This window comes from Drosophila subpulchrella, unplaced genomic scaffold (genome assembly GCF_014743375.2).
Source record: "Drosophila subpulchrella strain 33 F10 #4 breed RU33 unplaced genomic scaffold, RU_Dsub_v1.1 Primary Assembly Seq354, whole genome shotgun sequence".
NCBI lineage: Eukaryota > Metazoa > Arthropoda > Insecta > Diptera > Drosophilidae > Drosophila > Drosophila subpulchrella.
The window spans coordinates 11,407,901-11,428,790 of record NW_023665577.1 but is presented as its reverse complement, the minus strand read 5'-3'; the positions used below and the strand labels follow the sequence as shown (position 1 = coordinate 11,428,790).

Genomic DNA, 20,890 nt, shown 5'->3' with positions numbered 1-20,890 from the left:
CATTTCCGTGTACTAAACATTTCAAAAATGATTTGCTGCCACCGCCTCTGCCACTCGGCGCATGTGCCAAAGAGGATTTCGCCATTCGAGTTCAAGTTGAGCTCTTTAAATACTGCATTAGCTGAGAGCCGCCATTTGACATCCCCACCGTTTCTGCGATTCAACGATCCACTGAACCACCGAGGCAGTGACCCACAAAATGTGCATGTCACAGTTGCCGCAGCAATGGCTCCCAAGGTGACTGTTTCATTTTCGTTTGCCGATGTGTTGACAGACCCCCAACCCCACCACCCACACGCACACCCACCTATTTACATATTGAACTTTTCGTGGGGCCAAACCAACAGTCATAACCAGTGCTGACCAGATAGCCGGAGAAATGTAACCAGCTAGGACTCATCTTCTTGAAATCAAGAAGATGTTGCTCTAGACAAAAGAATTCTACAATTTTTGTCTTAATTCAAAATCTGGATAACGCTGTTTTATTTTGAATATGTGGAATTTATTTTGAATAACCATAATGAAATATTTTGAAAGCTAAAAGCAATCCTTTTATTTAATGAATATTAATGAATAAGTAAGTTATCAGTAAGTTTTTTGACCGGATGTGTTCTGCTCAGCACTGGTCACGAGGACACGCCATGTGCATGGTAATTGCTGCATTTCGGCCGGCAAGGACAACGTTCCCACTGTCTCAGCTGTGCAACTGCAACAATGGCAATGGATGCGATGCAGCTGCAGCTGCTGCTGCTGCACAATGGAGCCCAATGCATCCCCCAAGGATGCATGGTCCCGTGTTGTCCTGCCTTGTCACAATTGCCCCAACCCCCCCCCCCCCCCCCCCCCCCCCAAACTTCAGTGCCCGGCTCTCTGGGTCACCTTGCTGATGGGTCAATCGATGTTTAAACGTCGAATGGCTGGATGATTGTGCTGCGAGATTGCAGCCAAAAGATGACAAACTACCAGGACCAACTGTTTGCAACTCCGCTGGAGCCTCGGGTTGGTTTATCCTTTAGTCTAATTCCCCTGTCTCTCGCACTCCCCTTTCCTTTTTGTGGATTATCTCTGCGCTGGCCAGTGCAATGAGCTTGATTACTTTAATGTCCTTTGTTTAATGAGCAACCACAGAGAAGGAAACGGGGTAAAAAATAGAGACATTTGTTTTAATAGGTCGACTGCTTGGATACACTTTCATTTTATATTTTAAAAAGGATGTTATAAAAGTATAATCAGTATATTTTGTATACTACAAAAATTTAAGAACCAAAGAAACATTTTTTTAAAAATAGGTCTTTATATTTTTTTGAAATTTAGTTTTTTTTGTAAATTTCAGGGAGATAAACAATGGTATTTGACATTTATTTAAAATTCGTTTAGGTCCCCTTTCAAATACTTCAAACTAGAGTATCAAAGTGGGGAGAAAAAAGAGCGGACTAAGGAATCAGGAACGGAAAGAACGCATATCCTCCCCTTTCTGGTGAGGATTTGGACACGAATGCTGGTCTGGTTGCTGCACTGTGCTAATTACGCTGGCCGGAACACTCTCTCTAATTAAAGCCGAATAGAATAGAATTTGAATAATTTGTTTTGCACTTTTCCGCTTTTTTCCTCGCGTCTGAACTGAAACAATTCGTGCCAAACGAAAGCATTTAAACGAAAGGGTGAGCTTTGAATCAAATAAAAGACCGCCGCAGCATAAAATATTTATGATTCTGCGGCTTTCTGCGGTGCCGAGCATTTTTCGGCGATTGGTCAAAGGCAGTGGTTTCAAGCCAACAAAGCACCAGAAACGAAACTATTTGGCGAATTGCTGCGAGTTTTTGTTTTTGGCTAACTGCAGCCGCAAATGCTGTTAAACATAATGTAAACGTTTGCAGATGCCACAGCAAAAAGCATCAGCTGGGGGGAGTCCCCATTCCCCGCCGCTCAACTTTTTATCACCTGCGGCTGACCGACAAAAGCTTTCTGCTTTCAGTTCACAGCCACCCACTTGACTCCCAGAACCTTGGAGGGTGGCCAAGTTGTTTGTGCTTACTCTTTGGTCTTGGTATCTTTGGGGCCCCTGACTTTCGGATGCTTGGGTATATTGATCATGGGCGGGCAATATACCAAAATACGATTAAAATTATACAGAAGTTATGTGGATTGACACAGATCCAACTATATTTTGGTACATTTATTTAAAAGTTCCTAAAAGTATGCAGGGGAAAATTAAACGTCTTCTCTAAGAAGTAGTTAATTTGAATTATGGTTTCACAACATATTGTTGCATACTTTTAGGCACGGTGGGGATCTTAAACCCCTCTAGATTTTTGTGTTTCTGATTCTGAGTTTCATTATTAAATATATTTAGTTTTGTTGTCTTATAATTTCAGAGAACAGTTTAAAAAGATATCAAGGAAGCTCACTCCAAAGTCGGCACCTTCCCATCTGAACTCCCATATATTTTGGTATATTTTTAGTTGGTACTTCTCACTTGGCAGGGAAATGAGAACAGCAACTGAAAACTAGAAGATGCCAAAGTTTGGCTTGTTTAACTTTTGCCAGATATTTGCCTTGTTTGATTATCTGTTTGCCCTTTGCCCTAGCTTTTCACTTGTGTGCCCACGTTGGTGTGTGATAGACAAACGTTTATTTGACATGTATTCAAAACAATATTTTGCAACAAACTTGTCCATGAAACGTGTTCTTCTGGTCATTTCTGGACTGCAGCTTAAAACGGAATTTCGACCATTTGCACTGAAATGTTAAATATTTATATTTGCACTGAGGTAACTTAACATATACGCAGGCCCCCCAAAATGGGAAACAAAGTGCCTTGGGTGTCAGGAAATGGGCGGGGAAATGGGTTGGACTTGCAAGTTTTGTGGAGACAAATGCCAGATGAGGTCAGCACTGGTAAGCTGAATCACAGGACCTGAACCTGGAGCCGGACTCAACTCGTAATTTGATGCAAACAGGTGCAGGTTTTGCCAGAAACCTCTCTTACACCAGGTGCGATCCTCGACGTGTGTGTGTGTATGAGCCTGTGGTTTGCTAACTTCTGTATTTGTAACAGTGCACGGGGGCCAGGAGTCAAAAGCTTAAATGCACTTCACAGCACAGGGAAAAGTTATTTTAAATATATTTATTTATAAGAGCACAGGAATGCGGGTGTGTGCGTGCTCTGTGTGTGGCCTGGGTCAACTTTAAGACAACTGCCAGGCTTAAGTCCATTTCCATATTCGTTGGACGGTCTCTGTTGCTGTTAATAGCAGCAAAGTGCGTTGGTCTGGGTGGGCAAAGCGGCTTTTGCTTACCCAACCGCAAAAACATTAAAGCAATCTCGAATCGCTGGTACCGCTTAAAAGTCACCAGCTAAAAAAGATAAACAATTTTAAACAAATTCTGATCACACATTTGTATCTTAAGGCTTGAATCCACTTATAAAAAGTTTCCAAAAGTATGCAACGGTTTTTTAACATCCGTGTTCAAAATTATTGTAGCATACTTTTAGACACCTTCTCACTCTAGTACCTAAACATTTTCCATTAAATTGATTTATTGTTTTTAACTAGTCCATCTAGCAGCAGGACTCTCTTTCGATCACATCCTGATCCTGAAACCCCAAACTTCCTGCCTTCACACAGGGTATGCGAAATCCACTGAAAGTATTCGATGCATTTGCGGATGGTGTTTAAAAGTTGATAGATTGTCGAGAGCCTCGAGCTGGACTAATAGCTGCCCACAGTCGACCTTAGGCAAAAGGAGCTTAGCAGTGGCAGGATCGAACTTGAAAACCAACATTCCGAATAAGGCTGATACGGTCTACGTGGGCTTTATCACTTTAACTCTTTCCCCACCGCCTGTCAGCTGACAGCTGAGACAGAAAGCGATGCCAAAGGAGTGGGTGAGCTGGCGGTATGAGACAATAAACCATTTCGGCTGCAGTCGCTCGCTTTTCCCCCAGATAACTCCAAAACACCAAGAGAAACACCAGCAAAAACCAAAGGACATCCAGAGCGACAACGACAGCGACAAGTGGCCTGACAGTTGGCAACAATTGCGAATGTCTGACATTGTTTTCTTTTGGCCAGGCGGTGCTCGCCTTTCCTTTGATTCCCCGAAGTTGGCGAATTTACCCCAAAAGCATCATAATGCATTTGCATGTTCACAGGGGTGGACCGCTGTTTAGTGAAATTAGAAAATATTTCACTATGAATAAGTACATTCTCATTTACAAATACGAAACATATAAAACCCTTATATCGATTGCTATCTGTTTTAAAATATTCCGATATGATTCCAATCATTGGGTCTTCTGTATTCCCTGGAGTTTTGGTCCATCCTTATCTGAAGAATTCGCATTTGGTTTTTTTATGCCTTTTTCTTTAAAAGACAAATAAGAACGCGAATTCTTTGGAAGATTTGGGCCTAATGTCGTCATTTATAACTAAACATTTAAACTGGAAATTTTCATTGACTAAACATTGAGAAACGCCTGCCATGTGAGACTCCCGAAACCTTAAGTTATGCATGCATCCAATCGGTCCACCCCGCTGACCACACACACGATTGGGCGCTGGAAAAGGGGTGTGGTTGGCGAGTGTGGCAGGGGGGGCAAGTGACTAGCAAAGTGAAGTGAAGTCATTCAACATAGTTGCGTTAATCAACCAGCACTTGGCAATCAGTGGTCGCATTCAGGCGAATACAGTGGATCCAGTGCGGGACTTCTCTAGTCACGCTCGGCCTGAAGAATTCGCGTGGCGCTGCGCTTTTCGCTTTGATTGCACATTGTTGTTTGGGAGATGGCCCGGCCAGGTGGCGACACCACATACTTAATTTCCTGTACACAAGTACGATGTATTTTTTGCGTTTAAATTACATTTCATTGCTTTGTATTTGCTATTCGTGCAGCAGTATTTAACTTAGCTCGTGTACTGTTTACGCGCTTAATGTGTATGTTGCCTGGGGGCGGCAGAACGAATAAACGCTTAACTGCAGCCACAGCCGTTGGCATGCGTCGTAATTACTTGATGTAAATTTATTATGCTCTATCCTCGACGAGGATAATAAAGCACCCAGGGACTGCATCATGGTTTTGCTCTGATTGAGGGTTCCCGAATTCCGAATCTCTCCAGGCGCCGAAACTCAAATTATGACAACTCAATTTGTCTTGACAAACAACGAGATTCAGAATTCAGCATGGAGCACAGAGCACAGATCTCAGAGCCATCAACCAATCTTTATCAAGTCGACGAAATTTTCCACTTGCCGGGCGTTAATAAAAACCCCGGTGAATCGACGACCATTCCATGGAATCATTACTCATTTCGGCACTCTCCTGCCTTATAATCACAATAAACGCTTTTAATGACAGCTTCACTAACTGACTGAAGAGGTGGCATCGCGATAAAATTCATATTAGGATTTAATCGGGTGTTTCGTCATAACTGTAAAACTGTTTGGCTTTGCCAGTCGTATCAATAAACGCCAATGACTCTGTCTCGATACTACACTAAGAAAAATAATTGCAAAATAAGAATTAAATTCTATATGCATTTTTTTAAGAGAGTTTGGAAGGAATCAAGGTAATGAACTGACCATTATTATTTAATATAATTTTATTACTGAATATCCCTAACAGAATGTTAGGAGCTATAAATAAATATTTAAATTGTAAAAATCAAACGAATCGAATTTGCCTTCCTGTGTAGGTGGAAATGAAAATGGAAATCGTTCCGCTTGCTGTTGTCATTTGCTCATCGGCGCTTACACTGTGTGTATTATTACAATTGCATTGTAAACCAGCAAACACTTCAAGCACCCCAGATCGCTTTCGCTGCCTTCCCTTTTTATGGGCCTCCTGCTGATAAATTGATTTAAAACATTGTGCAAATACTCGTTCAGCTTTACTATGCGCACACACAACAGCATTTTATTTATTGGCACTGCCGAAGGACGAGGCCAGGACAACGATGTCCTCCTGGCTGGCTGCGATAAGGAGGCGGCCTTTGTCGTCCAATCTGGGCCTGTTTACCTGATAGGGAGCCACCGAGACCCCCTCTCGACCCCTTAGAGATCCGTTTATATGGGCATTTTGGGCTATTATTGTAGTTGGACCCGAACCGGGGCACATCTTCTGAAATATCCCCCCTGCTGACAGCAATTGATTAATGGCACTGGGAAAATCGACCATGCTTAATTTATTTGCCAGGCCATTTGTGGAGATTCTTTAATAACCAAAGCCCAACAAGTGGCTCGGGGAGAAACTTTAAAAGGTCGTAAAGGCAAAACTAACCGCCTAGAAGAATTTCAAAAGCATACCATTCCATTTATACCATTCGCACGCAGGGGTAGCCTTTCCGATGAAATCATTTGGGGAAGGACGTGACTCTCGTCTGGCCATAATTGCCAGCTGGCAGCCACGATGTGCTGATGGTGTCCATCATTAGGTGTTGATGTTCCCTGGGCCGCCACATGCTGGGCTAAGGAAAAGAAGAGCCAGGATGGCCACATGTCGACTAGGACCAAAGCCAAGGCCAAAGCCAAACGATATGAAGTCATAACTTCGTTTTGGCCACAGTCGTTGTTTCATTAAGTCATGTGACGAATGAATGACGACAACGACGAATCCTCTTTACTAGGTCCTCTATCCGGGCTGTTGGAATAATTAAATAATTTCCTGTAACTGCAACAAATGAAGTCAACACAGACACTTCCGCCAGCCGAATGTCCTTGGGCTGGGCGCAAAACTTTTCGAGAACAATCCCAGTATAGCTTGAATATACAAATTAAATCGCATCCGCCCCCTAACATCCTGTCAACAATTTCCTGCTCTCTGCATGCTCAACTCAACTCTCGTCCTTCAACAATCAAGTTTTTAGTTTAGTAGGCAAAAAGTTTTGAGGTTTTTATTGCTTCACAGACATTTAAGCAGCTGGAAGTGCAGATGCATTTTTGCGAATGCACTTACCGGATAAAGGAGACTATTCCGCTTGCCCTTTAAAGCCACCCCACTGATTTGATTGCTGAATGAGGCTCATCACGCTATAATGGTATACCTTGACTTAAGAAAATTACCGAGCTTTTCCCTTCGCTCCACCAGCCGTGATTGCTGCCGGTTAGAGCCGGGAAGGTGGTGTTGTTGGCCATGTAATTGTCTGCTGCACACGCACTGTCCGAACCACATTCGAGCTCCGGACTTGGGCCTCCGGTCTCTGGACTCCGGAGGAAGTCTGGTCTTGGGATGGAAACCCCTCTCCGAATACTGTTTAACGATTGGGGCAGTCTGTTTGGGGAGCCACACTGCATTGCAGGGTTGTGCAGGACAAGCCCTGATGTCATTATGCCCTTTCTAAAGGGTCTTACAGTTGGTAATAGTATCATGACCTTCTCAAACAGACCCCTATATTTCTCCCAAAAAATCTAATATTTTAGCCGCCATTTTGCAAAGTAATGTCAGAATAAGGAATGCTATACCTCGTTGAACTCGTTATTAAATTTCCAATCTATTGGCATTGTGACCTAAAAATTTTAATTTCTAATCGTTTTTCGCAAAAAAAGATGATGTAACCCCTTATGAAAAATGCGAAAATTGGTCAAAAAATAAATGTCGTTAAAAGTGATAGGTATCATTAGCCTATGTTGTAAGCTGCCCAAAACAGTCGGTCCTAAGGCTGTGTAACTCACTTGGACCAAATTATTACTGAAAAATGGCTTAAAATTAGGCAATTTTTGTCAAAAAACAGACTCCGTATATTTCGCTCAAAAAATCCAGTAATTTAGCTGCCATTTTGCAAAATAATGTCAAAACTAGGAATGCCATACCTCGCTGAACTCGGTATTTAATTTCCAATCGATTGGCATTAAAATCCAAAAACTTTAATTTTTTGACCGTTTTTCGCCGAAAATCCTGAAATTCTACCTTGTGAAAAATGTGAAATTTGGTCAAAAAATAAATTTCCCTATAAGTGATGGGGATCGTTAGCCTATGTTGTAAACTGTCAAAAACAGTCGGTCTTAAAGCTGTGTGACTCAATTGGACCAAATTATGACTGAAAAATGGCTAAAAAATATTCCTTTTTTGTCCAAAAACAAAATCCTTATATTTCGCCAAAAAAAAAACAGTTTTTTAGCCACCATTTTGCAAAATAATGTCAGAACTCGGAATGCCATACCTCGTTGATCTCGGTATTTAATTTCCAATCGATTGGCATTAAAACCTAAAAACTCTAATTTTTGACCGTTTTTCGCAAAAAATGATGAACCTCAAACCCTGTAAAAAATGCGATAATTGGTCAAAAAATAAATTTCCCTAAAAGTGATGGGGATCGTTAGCCTATGTTGTAAACTGCCAAAAACAGTCGGTCTTAAAGCTGTATGACTCAATTGGACCATATTATGACTGAAAAAAATGTCATCCCTGAAGTAAAGTCAATCTATATAAATAGGTACATAAACACAATCATTTTCTTATTAAGTTCAAGCACTGTGTTTCCCATACAGGATTTTATCCATGCCTACATTTTTTAAACATGTAGGGTATCTCGGATTCAGAACTTGAAATTAAACCTTCTATTGGTTTTTGGCTTTCGTCTGCCAAAAAGGAAAGGGTTTCGTGTGGCTGGGGGTTATGGTTAGTGCCGGTCAATGCCGGTCAATCTGTACGGAAACAATTTCCAGGCAGTTGATTGTTGTCCAAGTCCCAGCGATTAAGGTGGCTTTAAAGCAGTTGACGTTTTAGCTTCCTAAAATGTCACCCACTTAAATTAGCCTCATTTGGCTTTAAGGGTAGTGTGTCTGCCGCGATGTCTGTGGATCGGGTGACCCCAGAGAGCAAACGATTTCAATTAAAACGCGAAATCCACTTAATTTTGAATGACAATTAGTGATGGCTGCTGCCAATGTAAACCACCGTTGCCAACCCCATTGGACATTCGGTAGAATGGTGTAGAAAAACTCTATAATGACTAAATGACTGACAAAATCAGCAACAAATCACGACAAGCCAACAAGGCAACAGCAACGTCAACAACAAATCAGACAAATTGCATTAAAAATTCCATGGCACTCGAACGGATCCGTCGCCCCCCCCGCTTTTAGCCCCCTGCTCTGCCGTCACTGTGTTGACAGACAGATACATGAGTGGCCAACGGGGCGGGGTACGAAGGGGGTTCGAATGGGGTTGGTTCTGGGTAAGTGAGCGATTAGTGTCGCCTCGGTCTGGCCAAATGTCCATTAACGATAGCCGACAACAAATCAAATCAAATCAAATGTACTTTAACACGCTCTAGCACAAGTATTTAGGCGATGGCTTAAAAAAAGGGCGGAGAGCAGCCAAAACAGCAGAAATGGGAAATGGAAAATGGCAAATGGAACTCGGCCAGGCCGAGTCCCAGTTTTCCTCTGAGCTTGACAATGGCAGCTCGCTCACTCGCCGTTCCACTTCCGTTTCCGTTTTAAGTACCGTCAGCAGAGAGGTGCTGGCGAGTAAAGTCATGCCTGCTCAGGTTGAACTACAAACTATTGTATTTGATCCACTCCTTATTGTGCTCTAAATGTCATAAATCCACATTGGTAATCTGTCTGCAACATTGCCTAGTGGTTTAAAAAATATCTGCAAACAATAAGATTTAATTACATTTATAATTTGAGTTTGACAAAAAACATCAGTGTGCCAGGAATAACTAATGTGAATTGCGGATTTTTAATTATTCTTTTTGCATAAATAAATGTTTTTCACAGTTATAAATGTAAATGTTTCACTATTTAGTTACGCTTATTGTTTACTCATGGAGTAAAGGGTTTATTGAATTTGTGAAAAGTTCGTAGCACAAAAAAATGGTATCAAAATTAAACCTTTATTTGCAAAAATGAGCTAGAATTTAATTTCTGTACAAACAATAAGCAACAAAAAACAAAATGGTAGATTTTAAACATTAATTGTATTGTAATAAGCTTTGGATGTAAAATAAATTATTAAGCGATTTAAAAGTATGCTTATTAATTATTTAGTGGCAAAAGGTTTAATCTCAATAGTAAGACGATTGTTTAATTGTGTAATTTTTTATTTTTACAGTAATCTACCTAGAGAGGTTTCACTGTAGATGGTGGGGCAGTCTATCAAGTGGCTGTTAAGTCGTCTCGAACTCGTTAGTTACAAATTGCGATGACTGCGACGCCGACTCGAGCAATTGATAAGAGCTGGACAAATGTTTGGCTAAGTGTGCGACAATTTTAATTTGCTGTGTTTTCACCCGTTTTGGTTTTTTTCGGTCGTTTTTTGTCAGAGCCGTTCAGTTCCTGTTGCTGGCCGACAATGATTGCTGCACTTAGCCATTGTTTAAGCCGTAAATCGTCGCCTCCACTTCCGCCACGGACGGAAGTGCAACATTTAATTACGTCCAGCATGGCAAACGATTCCGTTTCATTTGATATAGAGTGGAATCAACGGTTAGTGCCACCAATTTCGATACCGATTCCTAACCCCTACCCTATAGCAATCCACACCCACTGCTGACAATCAGTTGAGCGTTAGGAATTGAGTATGAATATCGTGTATACGCCATGAGGTACTGCTTCTGAAATGAAGCCAACTGAAAGGACAGCGCGAACAGATTGATGCAAATGCCCGTTGCAGATGGCGATGTCCAGGCGAAGTCATCCAGAAACGGGGTTAATTTCGGTCCGCGAGTTTATTGCATTCAAAATGGAGCGCAACTATAATCACCAGAGCGGAATTTCCAAGTGGGGGGCCACTAGCTCACATATCATCATGAGCAGCCAGGGGAATGGCATCCGGATGCGGATACGGATTCGGTTTCGGTTTCGGACTCGGAATCGGGGGATCAATCGTGCGTGGAGTTTTAGAACGGCCAAGGCGCAAAAGTTGCCATCGGTGGACGGCGACAGCTGCTTGCTCAATGGCCGCATCGTAATCTAATAGCCATGTGCCGAGTTTCGGTCCCTATCCGATGGCATTCTGGCCTGGTCCTGGCCTGTTTCTGACCGTTCGGACTGTTCTGCAGCTAATGCATCTGTTAGTGCCGCTGTTTTCACCACAGCCATTTCGCTCCACGCCGCATGAGCCGCGAGCATTATTTTTGACCGCACGAGGAGTGTCCCGGAGTGGGTTTTCGCCCCATGGCGACATAAGAATTGACCGGGAAGGAACGACGCGTTTAAAAATGTCCCCTAACTGCACTCTCCACAAAAGTTTCGCTTTAAGAGAGTGGAAAATTCTGCACTTGAAATGAAATTGGCAACCGGAATATATTTATACTTGTTTAATATTTGAAACATATATCTGAAGAGATACCGAAATAACTGCTGAACCACTTTATTTAAGATTTCAATTACATTTTTATGAAAAAACCAATAAATGTTGCCATGCTACGCTGGCGTGCCGTGAAGCGATGGAATTTTAGAGTTTTATAAAATCATTTTTCATATTTTATTCAGGTAAAGCAATTTTAAAGCTTGTTTAAAAGTGTATTTCGGCCATAAAAGGTTTGTGCAGCGCAGTTTGACCGATGCATTTTTTCATAACATTTTCTAAAATTTTCAAATTAGTAAAGCCAGGATTTTACATTTTCCATCCATTAATAAGTGAGCCTTTTGCCATCTAGCTAAGAATGGAAGGACACACTGCGGCAGTAGTTATATTTTGCAGGGTTCATCCGTATCAAGTAAATTAATTGATTCAGATGCGGATCGGGGTAGGATGGTAAAATAGGAGTGCAGTTGGGTGGATTTATGGGTCTTACCTTGGCGACGAATTGCAGCAGAGTTTGTCAACGTTGCGTATACGCCGCATGGGCTTTGAGGGAAAAATTTGTCAACATTTTCATGCCGGTGCGACATTTGTCGTCTCTACCTACCTGCCCACCTGACTTTTGTTTATGGTTGCCCCGGTGGCAATTTATGGCTGCCCATCTGGACCTTGTCTAATGACATAATTGGAGGCCGTCCGGAGCGGAGCTTAAAGTGCAACAAAGAAACCTTGGGGCTGCAATTAATTTACGATTCCTTGTGCGGGCGCCCATTTTGCAGCCAATTGGGCGTGCGGAGTGGCAGTTGCCAGTTACCAGTTGCCAGTTGCCAGTTGCCAGCTGCCACAAGCTGGGGCATATGTTGCCGCAAATTATAGCCACATTTGCTGGCAGCCGCAGTCAAGTCGAAAGCCGTTAAAGCGGCAGCCCTGCGAAATTTGCCTGAGCTGCCTGCCTCATTTGCTTCAAATTGAATTTAAAGGCAGTGCGCTGGCCAGGATCGTTGCATCCCCTATTTGGGAGTGTATGTGTCTGTGGCCCGATGCCAAGACTCGTGCCCCAACCTCCTGGCCATCCCGTTCTAACGCCTTCTGTCCGCCCCAGGATCAACATTTCGCTTTTGTCCGCTTGCCAGAGAAAGCAGAGTTGAACGCTTTTACCGCAGCTGTTGCAGCTGGAGCATCCTTTGTGCTGCAGCGGCTTAATCCGCTCGCTGGCCTTTTGCATTTTCCATTTTCCAGGCACTTTCCACGCCGCATATCGGGGCGACGGCAGCCATGTGTTTTAGGAAGCTTAATAAGCGGCAGCTGGATTAATTATACCCTGCCAAAAGGATATAAACGTTTCCTGGATAATATATAAAATGTAAAACTATATTGTGTTTTTTATAAAATTAATTTTAAAGGCTTGAATTAGTTGTGTAATACTTTTTGGTAAAGTATTTTTGGGTTTCTTTACCTTAAGATATTTTTTATTGGTAAAAAATAAATTGTGAATAAAAACTTTCCCTGTTCAGCCGTGTTGTTTCCCAAAAATTGGCAGCTTTGATTTTCCCCATTTCGTCGAAAGCCAATTGGCATTTCCGTTGCCAATGGCAAAACAGCAAGGATATTTCCCAAGGAATGCCCAAATGAATTTAGAGCAATTTTCAATTATTGCACAATCGAAGCGTAAATAAGTTGTAAATCATCAATTACCCGACAAAAAGCCAGCCAGCAACCCACTTTCCGCCCACGCACGAGCATTGCTCAGTTACAACAACTGCAATTGCCAAGAAATCGCCAAAAGCGGATACGTGTCCTATCGCATCCCGAAAAGCAGCAGAGAGGAACACACAGATATGGGGGCGCTGAGGAGTCGGGCTGGAGGAGGAACTTAGAACTCCGGCCAGACAATGGGCAATCGTAAAAATAGCAACTAACAATCCAAAAAGCACTCGGCCACACTGAGACCACGACGAAGTCGAGAACAGGAGATAAGCAGCTCCAGCTGAGAAGAAAGCAGAAAGAAAGCACTCAGGATAAGGGAAAGCCAACCAAAGGAACTAACATTTTAAAATAATAAAAGTATTCCATTTTAATTAATAATACCCACTTAGAATTAAAATAAAATTAATTTTTATCAGGGCTTAAAATTAATAATATTTTTTTTAAGTCCTCTGAATAATTCCCAGTGTCGTTAAAGCAAGTGCTGCTAGTCGGGCAGTGAAAACCTTAAGTAGATAGATATAGAAATGTGTCTCCGTCCCTGCCGGCATGTGATTTATGTGGTAAATAAAAGAAGGACAAGAACAAGAACTAGAACAAGCTCGGGAATCAAAGCCCGGCGATGCTTATGGGGATGGGTGTACGTATATACGGATATGGGGATAAGATAGGGGCCTCGACTCGAGCTGCAACATGCGACTGCAATTGCAACAAGCAGCAGGCGGCATAGGCGAAGACAAAGACAAAAGAACCTCAGAGAGAGAGAGAGAGGGGAGATGGGCTAAGAAAGAGACGGACTGACTGCAGTACGTCGGCGAGACGGAGTAAAAGTTTTTAATATTATTTCAAGTCTGAAATGAGGGCAATCAGCAAGTGCAATTGTCGTCGAGCGGCTGGCATAACAAAGGAATCGCTTTTTTGGTAGTAAATGTGGGGGGCTGGCAAGGAGGATGAACAGAACAAAGGCGTCACTGAGATGGATCCCAGGAAGCCTTTGCCAATAAGCGATGGGAGTGCCCCCTGTCAACGCCCAATGATGCATTTCATACCATACCATACCCGAGCCCCACCCCCTTTTGAAGATAAAGGTGGCTATATGTCGGGAAAAACAAACAAAGGCCCCGAAAGGCAAAGAGATAAGGACAAAGACCGCGGAGGAGTGGAACTGCAGATAGGATGGCTTACAAGTAGGTAAACGATGTAGTTTCAATTAAGGATGTGCCGGGAAAATGGCGGCTGCAGGGCGCAATGAAGCGCAAAAAAGCGGGATAAGGAGTCGCTTCGCTGATGAAGTCGGTTTCCTTTGAGGAAAAGCGGGTGCTGGTTACTCAGTTAGTCCAGACTTTGGCTGGCAAAAGGATAATGCGCGCAACCATAGGGATGCACACATCCTGGCCGAATGAAGGCGGAACGAGCGGCAGCGGAACCATCGATAAGGCGAATGCGTCAAACTGAACTTGTACCACTAACCCAGTTAGTCGGGGAACGAGTGGCAGTGGCACGCCCTCGGAGAGGAGGGCCACATGTTTCGTCCTGCCACAATGCGCATCCTGTTGCGAAATCACACGAACCCGAAGAACCGAAGGATTACGAACGTAGCGCGCTCGAAACGAATGAACTTTGGAACGCTGCCGCAGAGGTTCGATGAGGCAGTTTGAGCGGAATTCCCAGCGACACAATCGGAAAAAGCTGCGCAACATGGAAATGTTGAGATTCAAAAGTAATTGGTGTTTTGGTCTCAAAAGATAATGGCCCTGCTATCGCTTGTAGGTTGTTACTGAACCTTATCACTTGGCAGCGGCACGTTTATTACGGGGTTGTAAGGGGTCCAGCTCGTGCCTGATTCCCCAGATCTCACAGTAGGTTCACAAACTTGTCGGCGAAATGACGTCTCCGTTGGACGGTGCAGCCTGTTTCTGGCTTTCGATTATCTGGCTCCAGCTGGGTCTCATCAATGCGGGTCTGGAGTTCCTTAGGGTTTTCGTACCCCTGCCCCTGGTACGACTGAGGGAGATCGAGGACGAGGAGCGGGAAATCGAGGGCGAGTGCACGTTGGGAGCCATCAGCATTCGAATGTTCGCCTTCTGAAGACTGGATTACCATCATCTTTAGGACCTATGTACATATCAGCATCAAAAGTCAATGTTTCAACGACAAGAAATATCCTTAGATATTAAGTTCATTTAATTGTAAGAGTAATAGTATTCTATATAAAATATACATAAATTTAAATTGAAAGAAATTTAAAAAAAGTTTGTATTCTTTACTTAAGACATGGTACAAACTTTGTAAAAGTTTAGCACTATTCTTATCATTTTATGAATCATTTTAATCTAACGACGTACACCCATACAAAGTATGAATGAATGAAACTTGTTTAATCCGAGCAGGTTTAGGGCAGATAAGCAAACACATATACTATATAAAAGTTAGATGAACTTAACAAAGAAAGATAAATGTTTAAGAGCAGGGCAGCTTTCACATTCTAACAAATAAAATAATTGTTCTTTATTTTTTTGTAATTATTGCGACCTAAAAAGTTCAGGGCTTTCTATGTAGATAAGAATGAAAATTGCCTGTTGGTCGCCCATTCTATTCTACGTTGTAAAAAATTCATCTTGCCTCGAAGTAAGTTATTCTGTTAAATCCAAAACATTTAGGAAAACCTATTTTATATAAACTTGTGTTGGAAACATAAATGGATAATGCATTCCGGGCTTGAGAAGTTGAATTTATTTATTATGCATCTGTAGGTTGTCCAGCATTGTAGAATTTCCCATTCAATCTTCGCACAACACGACTGCAAATTTTAATTAAAAATTCATTTCTCCTACAAACGCACAAAAAAGTGTCATTTATTTGGGGCAGCACTCGGACAGCTGGGGTGCTTATCTTGCGTTGACATACCTTGTCAGTTCATAGAAATATAAAACGAAATTTATGGCAAGTCGAAAGTCTTGGCCAAGTAGGGAAAAGTTCCTCTCTGTCGGTTTGCCTTCTCCATTTCGCCTTTTTTGACAGTTGAAAGTTCATTTTCTGTTCGATTTGCGCACCGTGGAGCTTCAAGTCTTCAATAATATTTCATTACGCTGCCCTGGGGGGCGGGAGCTTATTCATTTGCATAATTCCCTTGTTTACAATTTGTGTGCCACAGAAAAGAGCGATTGACTTAAATGAAGTTACAACTTGGCAGCAGTACCAGCAACAGCAGCATCTAAGTGAAAGCAGCAGTTGCAAAATAAGAAAATTTATAATATTCAATTTATATGCACTTTTTGCAGCTCCATCGCCTCGAGGAGCAGGAACAACAAGTAGGAGCTGCGGAAACAACAGAAACAACTGCAACTGCTAAGCTGATAATCCCAGATTTCAAGGCGCCAACAGCTGCACCCACTCAGGCATGTGCCACGCCCCCCCGTTCGCCTCTTTTCCGGCGCTGTGATTAATGAGATTTGTCACTGGCTTCATTTGTATTTTCCATGCTGTTGACTGGGCTAGAAAATCCCTGCTCCTCCCTCGTCCAAAGTCTCGGTGCCCACTGACATGCATATAAATTTCATAAATTCCAAGGAGCCTGCAATTGCAGGGCGAACGGCCCAAACGATGAAGCGTGTCCAACAGCAGCTGGCCGACGAATTTGCATTTTCATTATTTTCAACTCAATTTAAAAATGAAAATCACCAAAGACAAACAGCGACGGGTCAGGCTCCCAAGCGGAAGGAAGTCGCTTAGCTGGCGTGCCTTATTATGATTCGCATAAAAATAAAAGCCAGGACCTTCAGCTCCATCTCCACCTCCTTTTATCCCCACCGATAACTAAGTGGCACATTAAATTTACCCGAGCCTATAATTCATTTGTTAAGCCCGCCTCGGTTTTGGTTCCTCTGCCGGATTGTGTTTCGCTTCCATTGCTGGCCAAGATGATCATTAGGCTAGTGCTTATAATACCCTGTTTTCGGGGTAATCTGGAATTATCCCGAAAATAATGGCAGGCACAGAGGAAATCTTCCGTCATATCTTATAAATTTATATTTATCAAATTCCTCTCTTTTTTCCTATTCTAAAGAATTCGCGGTCTTATTTTGTTAATGAATCAATCGTTTGCTCTATAGTATGTTATGAAAGCTATCAAAAATATTAGTGTGGTTAATATTGTTTTCTCTTACTCTAAAGAATTCGCGTTGCAAAGCAAAACACCTTACTACATAATATTTATGATATTGATGCACAATATGTAGCACCCATTTTCCAGGTCGGGTTATAATAAAGTCAGGGTACTCGCACTTTCGACGCCCTTGTGTAATATACCCCCATTTTATTCATTTGCCTCTGTGCTTTATTATTATTTTTATTTTTAGTGAATTTGTAGCTGCATTTCGGGTATCTCCACTTGGTCTCAGCTCAACTCCGCTCAGCCCAGTTCGCCTCGGAACGGCTGAGTTATGGTGGGCAATAAATTTATATGACATATAAATGTAAATAATTGAGCAGCGCGTAGCCGCCGTCTAGAGTTGTCACAGCGGTGAGGCAGTGGCTCGGGGGTTGAGAGGGATTTTCAGAGGGGGTTTAAGGGTGCCGTCGGCTTGTTGACTCTGTGATTGATGTCGGCCCACTCTGCGGCTCCTCACTTAAAAGTCCTTAATGGCCATTCTGCGTCGTGCATTTAATTTAAAGTTTTGCTGCATCGCTGTGTTATACATTTTATTGTCTATGGTTTTTTATTGTACATTGTACAAAAGGGAGGATAACAATCTAGACAGTCAGAGAGAAATTTGGGAAGGGTGAGGTCATGTCGATCTTCAGTTTCTTTATAACATAGTTGATCTGGTCCTGGCTCTTCAGGCCGTAGGCTTCAAAGGGCTTCACATTGAAACGGCTGATCCGGTTGCCCGAGATGCCCTGGAGGAATTTATAGTAGCTGGGCCTCAGGGAACGGGCTTCTAGGATAGCCGAGTGGAAAAGCACGGCCGTGAAGAACGCGAACATGAGCATCGCGAAGTGGGGCACCTCGATCAACTTTCCCTCGGCGATGCCCCAGTTGTAGAAGAGGTGCAGGGACTTCCACATCAGATAACAGGCCACCGTGGTGTTGGGGAACCGCCGAAGACCAATGGATCCAATCAAGCCAGCCGGAATGGCGAAGAGGGCATCGTCATATCCGAAGGTGTGACGCAGACCGCAGGAAGTCGACTGAAAGGTTAGTAGAATATGATAAGATATAGCTTTTCAATTGGATATGCAAAGATATCAAAAGATAGTTGGCTATAGATAGATAGTGAAATCCATTTGTCTCATGGTTAACCCACCTTGAAAAGGAATGAGAAGATTCCCAGCGCCAGTCCCAATTGCAGGGAACCCGTGTTGAAGATCTGCTTGCGCCATTCCATCTTGAGCTGGAAGATCTTGGGAATGTTAAGCAACAGCTTTAAACCCACGGATAGCCCAACGCCCCCGAGGAAGGGTTTCAGTCCACCAAGAAGGGCGTATGGAGCACAGCCCTGTTTGTGTGGACAACTGGGATGTTTGGCCTTCAGAAGGCGGTCGTAGAGCTGCAGATACGCTGTAATGCAGCGGAAGTTGAGCGGTGCTTGTCTGGAGCTCTGCGATGTGGTTACCACCGGGGTCTTCAAAGGACCCTCCTCCTCCTTGCCCACTATTAGGCCCAATGCCTTGAAGGTAGCATCCTTAGCCACCGTCTTGTGGAGTCCAGCGCGATATAGATACAACAAAGCGGTGACACTGACGCCCATGATGAGCACCTGTCCATTGGGAATGGATCGAACCAGGCCTCGGGCCTCCATCATCTTCCACAGTGTCTCAATGCCCACATTGGCCACGTACAAGGCCAGTGGAGCACGTCGCTCCGGTCGCTCGAAGGCGAGGCAAGCTAAGCTGGCCAGGAACGAGGGCAACCAGGCCACTGTGCCGAAGTAGAATCCTCCTAAAAGCTGACGCAGGTAGCACACGGCGACCACGAAGAGGGTTCCATTCATCGAAAGGAATGCTGTCGACTGAAGGATTCCGACTGCTGTGCGTTTGAGGTCCGTAAGCGAAGGAATGCGTCCTCTCATTACCAGAGCCAACTGGAGAAGGGAAATATATTAACTGGCTTTTTTAATAACTATGTATTTAGTTAGATTAAGGTACGGTCTAAACTATATTATTAAAAAGTTCATAAAAATAGGTAATGGTTTTGAAATTTCTGAATACCCCATTCTTTTTATAATCTTGAAAAATAAATAGTTATTCGGAATATGACCTTTGTATTTCAAAACTTCTTATCACCCCCCCTAGCGATATACACATAAAGCACTTGAAGCAGGTGCAAAATTCTAGAAGTTTATAGCCTTAAGTGCCCCCTTTTGTTTACCACATAAACAGTAGCGTAGGTGCGCAAACTGAAGGGGATCTCGGAGAGCAGCATGCCCGCCGCAGCGCAGGCACAGCTCTTGGTCCATGGATGGTGGTACTCGTAGCAGGTACAGTTGAAGGCTATATCCGCCAGCTTACTTTGGGCCGTCATGATCCACTTTGAATATTGACTTATGCTCCGAGGTCTACGATTATCGAATTGGCTTCGAGCAGATGATAAAGCTTATCGGGAAGGGGCTTATCGACGAAAGTACGAACGTGCCACGAAGTGCTCTCAATGCTCTAATTATAATCCAATCTAATTTCAGTCAGGGAATTTATGATATGACCTTATTCAAATAATGTTCCAAGGTCCTCGGTTTCCAGTAAATTTTGTTGGGCATTTCTCGAATCACAGCCGCTGCTGATCTACTTAGTTTCAGCTGAAGATCGAATTTCAAAAGGTATTATTCTAAAATGCAGATAAGAAAGTTGATAAGTACCAGGAAAATAATACTTACTGTACATATAGGTAATATTTCGAAAGTTTGCTAGTCAAAAAAAGTTATTTTCTCCGTCGCGGGATACACGTTCTAGCCTGGCCGGCCATCAAATACAACTGACTGTCGACAATTCGATACGATTTGGCCAAGTGAGGTCCGCGTGTAGACGCACTTTAGGAGACCCATTCCGATTACGCCGTAATCAGCAACAGGGCCCACTCCCCGAATTCCTGCAAGTGGTTCGACTGAAGTGCGTTGAATGCAGAGGCACTTACTTATCGCAAACACGCGAGCCGAAAGTACGCTTAGTTGCTCAATGGCGATCGGTTTGTTGACGCTGCGTCACCTCCCGCTGGGGAATTCTTATCAATTTCTAAGAGCCCCCTGCAAGTTCTTAGAATTCTCTTAGTTATAGAGTTCTCTTATGGAGCCATAATCAGTTGCAATAGAAGAGAAAACAAGGAAGAACGCTATAGTCGAGTACCTCGACTATCAGATACCCGTTACTCAGCTAAAGGGACCAAAGGGAAATGGAGATATGTAAGCAGCAAAGCGAGATTGAAATGCGCCACCAACCGGCGGTAGACAGACTTAAGCGTTATGGGCTTTAGAGTGGGCGTGGATCATTTTTTTTGGATCAATCGATAGGTATTGACGAGACCAATACATTTCAGTTAAATTGTTTATCTAGCATGAAAATTGTGGGCTCCACAGGTTTGGGCGCTTTGTGGGCGTTAGAGTGGGCGTGGCATATTCGAATAACAAACTTGCGCTGCGTACAAGGCTTCGGAATCTAAATCTGAAATCCCAATTCTCTATCTTTGATAGTTTCCGAGATATCCGCGTTCATACTTACGATTTTTTAAAGTGTGTGGGCGGTTTGTGGGCGTTAAAGTGGGCGTGGTTTTTTGGTTCAATCGATAGGTATTGATGAGAACAATACATTTCAGTTAAAGTTTTTATTCCAGCACCAAAACTGTAGGATCCACAGTTTTGGGCGGTTTGTGGGCGTTAGAGTGGGCGTGGCACTCTGCTGAAACACACTTGCGCTGCGTAAGAAGCTCAGGAATCTGCACGC

At 43.1% G+C, this 20,890-nt stretch overlaps 2 protein-coding genes across 2 annotated transcripts; one reads left to right on the top strand and one right to left on the bottom strand.

The window, feature by feature from the left end:
* Window positions 1-14,828: 14,828 nt before the first annotated feature.
* LOC119561102 lies at window positions 14,829-15,147 on the top strand. The gene has a single exon (XM_037874996.1). The coding sequence runs from the start codon at window positions 14,843-14,845 to the stop codon at window positions 15,044-15,046; it is 204 nt and encodes a 67-aa protein (XP_037730924.1). The 5' UTR covers window positions 14,829-14,842; the 3' UTR covers window positions 15,047-15,147.
* A 2,530-nt stretch (window positions 15,148-17,677) lies between these two features.
* Window positions 17,678-19,917, bottom strand: LOC119561098 (transmembrane protein 135-like). Its single transcript, XM_037874992.1, has 4 exons — window positions 19,831-19,917; window positions 19,329-19,752; window positions 18,265-19,041; window positions 17,678-18,148 (listed from the first exon to the last, which is right to left on the bottom strand). Exons 2-4 carry the CDS (start codon window positions 19,479-19,481, stop codon window positions 17,711-17,713), a joined length of 1,368 nt encoding a protein of 455 aa, XP_037730920.1. The 5' UTR covers window positions 19,482-19,752; window positions 19,831-19,917; the 3' UTR covers window positions 17,678-17,710.
* Between the last annotated feature and the right edge of the window lie 973 nt (window positions 19,918-20,890).